We start from the raw sequence: 12,746 nt of genomic DNA on the forward strand, positions 1-12,746 counted from the left end.
CTGGCTGTCCTGGAACTCACTCTGGAGACCAGGCTGGCCTCGAACTCAGAAATCTGCCTGCCTCTACCTCCCAAGTTCTGGGATTAAAGGCATCATCATCCATCTTTTAAAATTAGGAAAATGCTTTTTAACCTAGGTTTTGTTTAACCTGTGACTATAAGTGTCTCATATGATAGACATTAGCATGCATCATCAAAGGAAATTTATTTCATCCAGCAATATAAATATTTGTTTAGCAAAAGTACCCATTTTTGCTTTACTGTCATACAAGTAGTTAACCCCAAGATACTATTGTAAGCTCAAACACAACTCAGCTGCACTTTAAGAGGCCTCTCACCTCTCTATGAAGCTTTGGAATCCTTTGTCTTCCATGGAAAGTATTATGAAATATGATCAACAAATGAACCTCAGCTCAGCTGCATAGTCAGATTACCTGGGAGGCTGTTAGAATAGCCAATATCCAAGCCATGCCCATGACTAATTAAATAAGAATCTCTGTAAGTGGGATCCCAGGCATGGATGTGTTAAAGCTGTCTGGTGATTGATTCCAATACTTAGGGAAGATTTGCAGTCAGTAATCTGGATCCTATGACTTTGGCACTTCTCATGATTCTGCTCAGTTGCTTTTTGACAACTCAATGCACAATACATGTGGAGCCTGGAAAATTGACCGATATGATATTAAGCCTAAGTCATTTCTTTTGTGCCTACTCTCTTCGAATCTTCTCCAAAACATGTTCATTTATTGTTTCAAAGATTAGGATAAGGGGTCTGGCTAACTCATTCAAAAAAGCATCAGATTCTTAAAGATTGGGATAGCTTTTTTTTTCTTAATGTGTATGAGTGTTTTACCTGCATATCTAAGCATCACGTGTGCTTGGTGCAGTGGAGGCGAAAAGAGAGCATTGGCTCCCCTGGAACTGGAGTTACTGACTGTTGTGAGCTGCCATGTGGATGCTTGGGATAAAACTTGTGTCCTTTAGAAGAGCAACCTAGTGGTCCTAACCACTGAGCCATCATCTCTCCAGCCCAAGGACAATTGGTTTTGGGGTTTTGGTGGGGTTTTTTTCCCCTTCTTTTTCTTCTGCCTTTTACTATTTACCAGATGAAGAGAGCACTCCAATTTTGTTTGCTTATATGCTGGATCAAACCTGGGGTCTTTGCCATGTCAGGTAAGCACCCTTCCTACCTCTGCACTAATCTTACTTTTCTGTGTGGCTGTGTGAGTGTGCTTGTGGGTGCATGCATATAGAAGACAGAGGTCAACCTCTGTCCATCATTCCCCAGGAGCCAGCAGGGTCTCCCGCTAAGACCTGGGTCAGTCTCATCAGATTAGGCTGACTGACCAGCTAGTCTAGGAATCCTCTTGGCTCTGCTTCCCTGGCTCTGGAAGGAGCCTAGCCTAGCTTTTCATGTAGGTGCTAGGGAGCATATTCAGGCCCTCAGGCTTACATGGCTAGTGTGGTATTAATTGAGCCATCTCCCTTCGCCTTAAACCCTCTTTTCAGAATGACTTCTACACTGTACTTACAGTATACTGTTGAGTATAGTCAGAGTTGTCACACCCTGCTTTGCAAATGTATTCTACTGCCTTGACAATGGCTCTCTTCTGTATTTCTATCTCTCCCCTAACTTCTTTTTGAGCCAAAGTCTCATGTAGCTCCAGTTGGCCTTTAAGCCTTCAACTCACTGGGTAATAATGGAGGATGGCATGACCTAGAACCTATGGTCCTCCTGCCTCTGCCTCCCTGAATAATACAATTACTGGCATGCATACCATAGTCTGGACGGTAGTTTTGGGGATGGTAGCTTGGTAATGCTGGGTATTGAACTTATATCCTCAGAAGAGATCAAAGTTTTTATCCCATAGAGTTCAACCCTGAATTCTTCCAAAACATTTCTTTTTCTTACATACGTTAGAGATGCTCCTCTGCCTTGCTCCCTGAGCCATGTGCTCTGAAGAGAGGCAGTGTTGATTCATCTTTGCATTGAACTAATGCAGTCACCTCCCACACAGCAGGCCGCTGTGTGGATGGTGGAGTCATCTGACTAATACTGCAGCAGCTATCCAAAAATACATATTGTTCTCACCAGGAGTGAGTGATAGTCATTGGTTTTGTTTTTTTATTTTTTCTTTTCCAGGCTTGTATTTCAACAATCAGAAAAGTTTGCGAAGGTAGAAAACCAATACCGGTTACTGCAAACAGAAAGCAGCGAGTTTCAAGGACTCCAGAGTAAAATTAGTCTAATTTCCAACAAGGTAAATGTATTAATTAACTTACTTGGAGGCGATGCTTTCCTCTCCACTACCACCATTCTCCTAATTCAGATCAAAGTGTCTTTCTCCTGCCTTCAAGCTATCACTATTTTAACTCCTAAACGGACTTTCTCCTTCTTGGCGTTCCCCCTATGATCCAAGTTAGTTCCTAGAAAGCGTTGAAGTATGGTTGTTGCTCCAGCTGGGCATGATAGTACACACCTTTAATCTCAGCACTCTGTAGACTGAGGCAGGCAAATCCTGTGAGTTCAAGGCTTGCCTGGACTACGCAGCAAGTTCCAGGCCAGCCAGGGCTAAACAAAACAAACAAACAAAGGTATAAAGTTATAATGTGGGACCAGCCAAATGGCTTAATGAGTAAAAAGCTCTTGTTGCCAAGATAGACGTACTCAGCTCCACCCAGTCAACAAAACCTGATACTATTACTAGTAACAAGTGTTTCTCAGAACTTGTGTTTAAATGAACTTCTGTGATGTAGCTACATGAGTGTATTAAAGTCCCTCTTAGACATTTCAGAGTGCTCTTCTTTTATTAACTTGTTCTGCTATGCACATGTCATCTAACACCTGGATGTTTCACCTAGTACATAGGTCCTTCATTCAGATGGTCCCAGAAAGCTCTTGTCATACTCAATTCCTCCAGGAGCTTTCTGCATCTCCCTTACATCAGATACTGTCCATGTTCATCAAGAAGTGTGTTCTGGGGGCTGGTGAGATAGCTCAGTGGTTAAGAGCACTGACTGCTCTTCCAAAGGTCCTGAGTTCAATTCCCAGGAACTACATGGTGGCTTACAACCATCTGCAATATGATCTGACACCCTCTTCTGGTGCATCTGAAGACAGCTACAATGTACTCATACATAAAATAAATAAATTAAATCTTTAAAAAAAAAAGAAGAAGAAGAAGAAGAAGAAAAAGTGTGTTCTGGGAGCTGGAGAGGTGGCTCAGTGGCTGAACACAGGCTGCCTATCAGAAGACGCAGGTTCAGTTCCTAGTACCCACGTGGTAGTTAACTACTGTCCTTAACTCCAGTTCCAGGAGATCCCAAGCCTTGTTTCTGATGTCTGTAGCACTACATACATGTAGTACACATACATTCATGGAGTCAAAACACTCACACAGAGAACATTTAGAAATTAAAAATGTTAAGAAAGGGGCTGGCAAGATGGCTCAGCAGGTAAGAGCACTGACTGCTCTTCCGAAGGTCCTGAGTTCAGATCCCAGCAACCACATGGTGGCTCACGGCCACCCATAATGAGATCGGACGCCCTCTTCTGGTGCGTCTGAAGACAGCTGCAGCAAATTACGCCGAAGCGACCGGGGCTGGCAGAGGTCCTGAGTTCAATTTCCAGCAGCCACACACATGATGGCTCACGGCCATCTGTACAGCTACAGTGTACTCATGCACATAAAATAAATAAAATAAATAAAAAAAAAATGTTGAGAAAGAAAGAAGGAGAGAAAGGAAGGAGGAAGAAGGAAGGAGGGAAGAAGGGAAGGAGGGAGGAAGGAAGAAAGAGAGAAAGAAAGGAAAGAAAGAAAAAGAGATGTGTTTCTGGATATTTTGGGACAATACCCACCAAGACAAAATTGGAAGGAATTTGGACCTTTCAGCTCTTCACCTGGCCAGTTAATCCGTCTGTAGAGACAGAGTTCAGTCACGTAGGCTTTCCCACTTGACTCTCCTGCCTTATCTTTCCTCCACTTTGTTTTGTTTGTTTGTTTGTTTGTTTGTTTGTTAAACCAAGCTTTATTGATAAAATGGAATTCAGAATATCTTCATAGAACAGCAGCAGGCCCAGTCAATCCTGATAGGAAAAAAATGTGGCAGCCTCCTGCTGCTTACCAATTAGTAATTAAATGTAAGAACTCATAAAGAGCCAGGCAGTGGTGGCACATGCCTTTAATCCCAGCACTTGGGAGGCAGAGGCAGGTGGATTTCTGAGTTCGAGGCCAGCCTGGTCTACAGAGTGAGTTCCAGGATGGCCAGGGCTACACAGAGAAACCCTGTCTCGAACGCCCCCCCCCCCAAAAAAAGAACTCATAAAGAGGTACAAAAGAATCAAGGCATGTTAGCCCAAAATTGATAGATACTCTGATGAATATACAGGATCAGCTACAATACTCTTGGCTATGAGGAGAGGACATCCTAGAGACAGGTGATAGGGATGACTGTATCAACGAGCCAGTCCTTGCCAGAACACAGAGACAATTTCCATAGACCCTGGGTGTATAGGTATATAAGTTTTTGGAATTCTTCATAATCATGTGCACATGAGCATCCAGCTCTGTGGCTGCTGCTTTCCCTATCCCAACCAAGTCCAAACACAGCAGGACTATTTCCATTGTGTCATACAACAAGCCAAATTTCCTTTATCATTGATAGATTTTAAAGCAGTCATAATTAAATATGAGCACTTTGTACAAGGACAATTATAGTTTACAAAACCCAAAATCATACAACAAAAATTGCTGGAGTCTGATTTACAACATGAATTATGGTTTGAAATCACGCTTACATAAGTCTCAAATCTACAATAAAAAAAGAAAATCCATTCTGGGCTAGCTGTTCCATCTCTGAAGCTGCAGTCCTTACCCATGTCAGACCCCTTCCTTAAAGTCGATGATGGATGGTAAAGGCTCCACAAGAATGACCTGGTTTCTCCTTTGGGGGTGAAGGTGAAACCAGGGCTGGATGAGCAGCTTTATAGCATCAGTTGATATAGAATCAGTGTCGTCATTTTTGTATGGGTTCAGTCTATTGTAAATGGCTTCAACTACATTCCAATTGCTTGCCAACTTACCCCCAGGTGGGAGGCTGGGGATGTTCTCACTGAACATCCTCTGAAGTTTCATTGTGCCCTTTGTTGCGTCCATCATCACACTAATGTCACCAGTTACTAATTTATTGTCTCCCATACTCCCCTTTAGAACAGACACTGAATCTTCTCTACTTCTCTAACACCTAGAAATGAAACTACCTCATAGAGAATGAGCAGTAGCTCATCGGGACTCTAGAGTGTCTGATACAAAAGAGCCAAAGCATTGTCTGCTCCATCAAGTTGATATTTTTAAAGATTTATTTATTATATATATTATAATAAATATTATAAATATATGTATAAGTATATATGAGTGCACAGTGGCTGTCTTCAGACATGCCAGAAGAGGGCATCAGCTCCCATTACAGATGGTTAGGGGCCACTATGTCGTTGCTGGGAATTGAACTCAGGACATCTGGAAGAGCAGTCAGTGGTGGTTCCTAAGCCATCTCTCCAGCCCCAAATTGATATTTTATAACTAGCATCTTACACAAGGTCTAGCAAAAAAAGGAACACTCAAGGAACTACATGTGGCAACTAACAATGTAACAGGTACTGCAGGATGTCCTGAAGGTTGGGGCTAAGGGTGTGGACTTGTCTTACAAGTGTCAGGAATCATCTGAGGTGTTTTTAGTGGTGTCGCATGACATGCTTAGCAGTGTTCAAAGCCTTAATCTGGTAAGTAGTGGGTAAGGTGATTTAGAGAGGACATGATTATCAGCTAGTGCTTCTGGAGGAATTTGCTTGGTCACTGAAGTCTGGGTCAGGACTCCACTAAGCGCTTCCACATGTCTCCCCTGTTACATACATGTCTTGTTGCCTGCAAATAGCTTTGCTCCCTGCGTAAACAACTGAAGGGCAGAACCCTGTCATGGCCAATGTCCTGTCACAGGACAGTGCTGCAAACACTTCATAGCCTATTAATCATTTCTAGGTTCTCTCTAAAGCTTTCATGCATTTGAGGATAGAAACTATCTAAGTCCATGGCATGGCTCTTCCATATATCCCAGGTCTGTTCTAAGAGGTCCTAGAGGGTTAGCCTGATTTACAGATAAACACTTTGCCATTTGATGTCATGTGTTTCAACTATTTTTATGAAAATTCATTTTTGCCTGTTTACAATCCATTGCTAGTTCTTTCTCTCCAAAAGGTTAGCAAAAATAATGATAACAATTCAGCCAAAAACTTCCAAAGTCATAGGGTTTAGGGGAGGTAGCAAAGTCTACATTGTTAAAATTTCCTTCAAGCCAAATAGCCATCTAGTTACTTTCAATGTTTTGAAAAAAACGGAACTACAATATACTTCAAAAAATTTAACATTCTTTTGACTATGCCGTCATGAAAAAGATATGTTAAACAACTAGGATTATGAGTTCGGGTATATATTTTTCTAACATAGGGCTACTCTATTAAATTTGTTTAAACTATCAATAATAAATATTTCTGTCAATGTGATTCAGATGAGCTTAGATATTTTAGGCATCTTTAGAATTTGAACCTTGCCTATGTTATGCTCCTGATTGCTAAAGTATGTTTCTCTAATATAAAAGTGATTAAGTAGCTCAGGATTGTTTTGTGTTATAAATACAGCTTGAGTCTACTGAAAATACCCTGCAGGAAGCTACATCATCCATGTCTTTGATGACCCAGTTTGAACAGGAAGTATCTAGCCTCCAAAGATCCATACATGACATTGAGAATAGTGAAGAGATGCTCACACAAAAGATGCAAAACCTTAATGAGAAATTCCAGAACATTACAGATTTCTGGAAGAGAACACTGACAGAAATGAGTGATAATACAGCCGTCTTCAAATCAGAAGTGAAGACTACACATTCTGAAGTTACCCTGAAGATTAACTCAGCTGAGCAAGAAATAAAATCACTCACTGAACGCCTAAAAGATTTGGAAGACAGCACACTACGAAACATCAGAACAGTGAGCAGGCAAGAAGAGGAAGATCTTCTACGGGTAGAGGCGCAGCTTAGCTCTGATACAAAAGCAGTTAAGAAGCTAGAAGAAGAACAGCACACGCTCCTAGCCAGAGATGAAGATCTCACCAATAAACTCTCCAGCTACGAACCGAAAGTAGAGGAGTGCAAGGCACACTTGCCAACCATAGAAAACGCTGTCCACTCTGTTCTCAGAGTCTCTCAGGATCTGATAGGAACAGAAAGGAAGATGGAAGAGCTGACGATGCAGATGTTCAACATGGAAGACGACATGCTGAGGGCCGTGTCTGAAATCATGGAGATGCAGAAAACCATGGAGGGAATTCAGTATGACAATAGCTTGTTAAAGATGCAGAATGAACTGGTTGTTCTGAGGGGAAAAGTTCATGATTTCATAGCATATTCGAGTACACGAGAAAAGGGGACTTTGGGAGAATATAACCTAGAAGATAAGGGAACTGATTATTAAATTTACTGCACATCTTCTTATGGGCTGTACTATTAAGTGGGAATCAGTCAGTCCTACATTTTTTAGTATTTTTGTTCTGCCTGTTACTAGAGAATAAGTGGAATATGTACCATATGAAGCATGCATCTAATCAAACTTTTATCTTTTTAAACTTTAAAACTTACTTTAACTATTTTCATACAAATGCTTCTAAAATATATATTGCTCTACTTTTTAAGCAGTATATTTAATATTTACATGTCTTCCAGTAATTAATAGACATCATTATGAATTGTATTATTGTATCTATCTATCTATTATGGAGCTAGACAGACAGATAATCTATAGCAAATATTAAAACCTTCTACCATTTTACCGTGACCCTCGTTTTCTGTTTTCTAAGCTATGTTTGTTTCTCACAACTTTTCTGTCGTCTGCTCTTGCAGCCATTGGTAACATACCTTCCTCTCCCAGGTTTTTGGGGCTTTTTTTTTTTAATTCAGACAACCAAGTTCATAGGAAGTGTATGTAAAATGAAAGGTAACCTGCCTGCAGGAGAACCAAGGGGCTCTCCTGTGAGCTAATGCCATATTATGAAAACTATGAAAACTGAAAAGTATCTTCCTTTTTGCAAAGGTTCTAGACTGTGTTATGGATACTTAGAAGAGGTTTACGATGTGAGTAAATGGGTTCTTATTGTGTTCTCATTAATAGTCTTTTCTATTAACTAGCTATGTTTTGAAGTATGAGTTTATAGAGTATCTTTGTGTACCTGGACCTTTATTTCTAAAGTTTGAACTGTGTGACACTAGAGTTTACTGAATACAATTAATAGATACTTAAAATAAAAACATGTTGATAAGCCTGTGCCTATTTTAAAAATAAAACAACATAACAATAAATTGTGATAATAATGACATAGTAATGTCATTATTTTAAAGATTCTCCAATATATGAAACTAAATTTGTTTCACATATTAATTTTTTTTAAAGTAGAGCTGGAGCTAAGTCTGGTGGTACACATTTTTGTACCAGCACTTCAGAGGTAAAGGCAGTCGAATCTCTAAGTTCAAAATCACCCTGGTCTATATAGTGAGTCTCAAAAAAAAAAAAAAATAGGGCTAGGAGATAGTTCAATAACTGAGCTTGCTGTGTAAACACAGGACCTGGGTTTGATACCAGGCACTGATATAAAAAGCTTGGTCTAGCATCACCTGCCCATAATACCAGCCCTGGAAAACAGAGACATGAGACAACTATTGAAGATATACATGTTGTATTCCTTTGCTAAGAAATTTGTTCTGGGGCTGATGAGATGGCTCAGTAGTTAAGAGCACTGGTTGTTCTTGCAGAGGACTTGGATTCGATTCCCAGCGTCCACATGATGGCTCACAACCATCTGTAACTCAGCTTCCAGGATATCCAGCACAGTCTGGAATGATTCCTGCAGGACCATGTGTAGCAGGCATGTGGTACACAGACATATATTCAGGCAAAGCATTCATATGCATAAAATAAATATATTTTAATTTTCTATTTAGCAAAATCATCATTGTAGAGATCTAGATAACATTTAAAGAATTTTCCTTTGTTTCTTTTCGTTTGTTTGGAGTTTTTTGTTTTGATTTTGACAGGGTCTCGAGATGTAGCCCAGTTAGTCTTAAGTCACCATCTTCCTGCTTCTGCATTTCAAATAAAGGGAACACAGGTGTATAATGGCACAGGCCTTCATATTGTTGTGTTTTATGGCAAATTACCAGTATTATAGTCCACACTTTTATATCTCTGTAACTGATAATAAATTTTATGTCAGTTAGCTTATAGAGAGTACTGTCCATTTATTTTAAAAATTCCAGCACACACAAAGCAGTTTTACATCCAGGCATGGTGGTCCATGTCTATAACTCCTGGTTGTGACAGGAAGAGTCCAAGTTCATGGCCAAGCTGGGCCACCTAGCAGGACACTAACAACAAAAAGTTTTGCCAAGTGAGGGGTTAAAGAGATAGCTCATGGGCTAAGAGTGCATGCTGCTGCTGCAGAGAACCAGAGTTAGATCCCAGCATCCACTCAAGGCTATTCACAATCACCTGTAACCCCAGCTCTAGGGGATTCAGTGCCCTCTTTTGGTCTCCACAGGCAACTGGTCTCACATGCACAAACCCATACACAGATAACAGATGCATACACATAATATAAAAGAACAAAAAAGCAAACAATAAGTTTCACAAAATAAGCACCTAATTATTTTTAAGCTTTTGGGTGTGAAGTTTTAAAATGCACTTAGAGCAACAGTCACATCAGGAGCTGGAGAGTCGCCCTGCAGTTAAGAGTACTTACTGTTTTCAAAGAGAACCTGAGTTTGGTCCCCAACACCCATGTGGTGGCTCACACTCATCCATAACTCCAGTTTCCTCCACAGGCATCAAGGCACACACATGGTACACATACATACATGTAGGCAAAACGCCCATACACATAAAAGTTGTAAACTTTGTTTTTTTCGAGACAGGGTTTCTCTGTGTAGCCCTGGCTGTCCTGGAACTCACGTTGTAGACCAGGCTGGCCTTGAACTCAGAAATCCGCCTGTCTCTGCCTCCCAAGTTCTGGGATTAAAGGCGTGCACCACCACTGCCCGGCAAAAGTTGTACACTTTTAAATACAATTTTACAGTCACTGCTAGACCTGTCCCACTCCAGAGGCCGAGGGCCACCCACTAGCAACCCAATCCACAGCCTGCTGCTGTTCAGCCTCAGGCATCAGAAATCTGTTAGTAGAACTTGCTATGACTGTTTTCAGTAGCTTTCTTGAGAATCAAGAAGGCTATCATTCAGCTACATGTATTCCTATATCACAAATAAGCTAAACTGTAAGTTCTGTAAATATGCTAACGGTGCTCAAAAATTCTTTGGGGTTTGATAGAAGGAATCAGTAAGTGTTGGAGGAGAATCCTCGCATTTGAGAAACTGAGGAAAGGGAATTGTGAATCCAAGAGTAACTCGGGCCACACAGTGAGCTCCAGGCCAGGCTGAGCTACAGCGGGAGATCCTTCAAGGACGTTTCTGAGGAGCAGATTGGCCTACAGATCGTTCCCTGGAACTGTGGCGCTATGCTTGTAGATAGGAACATATTAAAAGTTTCGAGGGCGGGGCTGGAGAGGTGGCTCAGAGGATGAGAGCACTGGCTGCTCTTCCAGAGGACCTGGATCTGATTCCCGCACCCACATGGCAGCTCACACCTGTCTGTAACTCCAGTTCCAGAGGGATTCAGCACACTCTTCTTACCTTCTCAAGCACCAGACATACAGACATAGACACACACTTGGGCAAAACACCCACACGCATAAAATACTAAAATACATTTTTAAAAATTACAGGAAGGGCTAGAGATATGGCTCAGCTGGTAGAGTGCCTGCCCAGCATTTCTGTAGTACTGGGTTCTATCTCCAACACCGCATAAAACCAGGCCTTTTGGCACAAGCCTGTAATCTAACACTCTGAAAATGGAAGCCAGAAAATCATAAACTCAGTGTCAGCATCAACTACACAGAGAGCTCAAGGTCGGCCTGGGCTGCATGAAACTCTGTCTCTATATGTACAAATACATGCATGCATGAATACATACATACATACATACATACTACAAGCTGCAAAAGGCTGTCTCTACATTCACATACATATACATACAGGCTGCATGAGACTGTCTCTACATACACATATATACATACATACATACATACATACATACATACATACATACAGGCTGCAAAAGACTATCTATAAATTCACATACATATACATACAGGCTGCATGATACTGTCTATACATATACATATATACAGACAGACAGACAGCTATACAAACTGCATGAGACTGTCTTTGTCTATACATACATACATACATGCATACATACAATTCAACAATTAAAGGGATAGCTAGGGATGTAGCTCAGAAGAACAATTGCCTGCCATGTGCAAGGTCCTGAACTTGATCTCCAGCCCTGAAAAGCAAGAAAGAAAAGGAGAGCAGGGAGCCAGGGAGGAGAGTGGAGGGGAAAGGACTTCACCATTTCTAGTCTGTTAGCATGTTGTATTACATTTCCATTTTCCAAGTTCACAATAAATCTTCTTCCAAGCCACCATGTGAAACGAAACAGCTTCCTATGGCCTGCCTCCTAAGAATAAGATGTCTTCACTGAGCGATACAATTAAGCTGTGCTTACTCTATGGCAGTAGATAGATTAGCAAATGGCAGCCTAGTGATCAGATAGGCAGAAGCGAGCCTCCTCTTCCTCTCACCCATGGGAAGCTCTTTCAGCAAGTCAGTGCATTGCAAAATGTGATCCCTAAAGATGAAATATTGTACAATTGCTACTGCTTTCCTTCATGTTTGTAGCTGCTAGTTAATGTCATACTCTGCATAACCTTATCACAAGCTGACTTCCCTACGAGGGACACACTCTGGGTCACCTACCTGAATCACTGATGTAGTATCAAAGCAACTGAAGAGAAAGTCCTCAAATATACACTGAGACCAAATATGTGGTGGAGCCAAGAGGGAGTTTGCTACCTTAGATTAAGTAGTCATTATGATATTTTTGTTACAGTAACTGTTTTTAAAATCTGCATTCAAAGCCGGGCAGTGATGGCGCACGCCTTTAATCTCAGCACTTGGGAGGCAGAGGCAGGTGGATTTCTGAGTTCGAGGCCAGCCTGGTCTACAGACTGAGTTCCAGGACAGCCAGGGCTATACAGAGAAACCCTGTCTCGAAAAAAAAAAAAAAATCTGCATTCAAAATACTATCTAGGAACCAGGGAGATAGGTCAGCAGGTAAAGCTAAGAATCTGAGTTTGGATACCTACTACCCACATAAAATTTGGGTAAAGAGTCTTTACTGTTCTTGCAAAGAACTCAAGTTTGGTTCCAGCACCTACATGGAGGTTCATGACTGCCTGTAATTCCTCTTCCAAGGAATCTGAGGCCCTCCCCCACCAGCCTACATGGGCTCCTGATCTGTTTAGTACACACAAACTCACACAGGTATATAATTTTTTTTAATGTTTCTCAAAAATTGATATAGAGTGCATACCTGTAATTCCAGCTCTTAAAGGAGACAGGATGAGCCGGGCAGTGGTGGTACATGCCTTTAATCCCAGAACTTGGGAGGCAGAGACAGGTGGGTTTCTGAGTTCGAGGGCAGCCTGGTCTATAGAGTGAGTTCCAGGACAGCCAGGGCTACACAGAGAAAC

The 12,746-nt window shown here is 41.3% G+C and overlaps 1 protein-coding gene across 2 annotated transcripts in view; it reads left to right on the forward strand.

Moving 5' to 3' along the window:
* The window catches only part of Ikbip (IKBKB interacting protein), a 23,283-nt gene that overhangs the window by 7,262 nt on the left and 3,275 nt on the right, over window positions 1-12,746 (forward strand). Inside the window, exons 2-3 of one of the 2 annotated variants that reach the window (XM_031349239.1) lie at window positions 2,143-2,260; window positions 6,691-8,592. In XM_031349239.1, the coding sequence (XP_031205099.1) occupies window positions 2,143-2,260; window positions 6,691-7,521 (949 nt within the window). In that variant the 3' untranslated portion in view covers window positions 7,522-8,592. Of the gene's footprint in view, window positions 1-2,142; window positions 2,261-6,690; window positions 8,593-12,746 lie in introns of those variants that run through there. The other variant, XM_031349240.1, reaches the window with a different exon arrangement.

This window comes from Mastomys coucha, unplaced genomic scaffold (genome assembly GCF_008632895.1).
Source record: "Mastomys coucha isolate ucsf_1 unplaced genomic scaffold, UCSF_Mcou_1 pScaffold4, whole genome shotgun sequence".
NCBI lineage: Eukaryota > Metazoa > Chordata > Mammalia > Rodentia > Muridae > Mastomys > Mastomys coucha.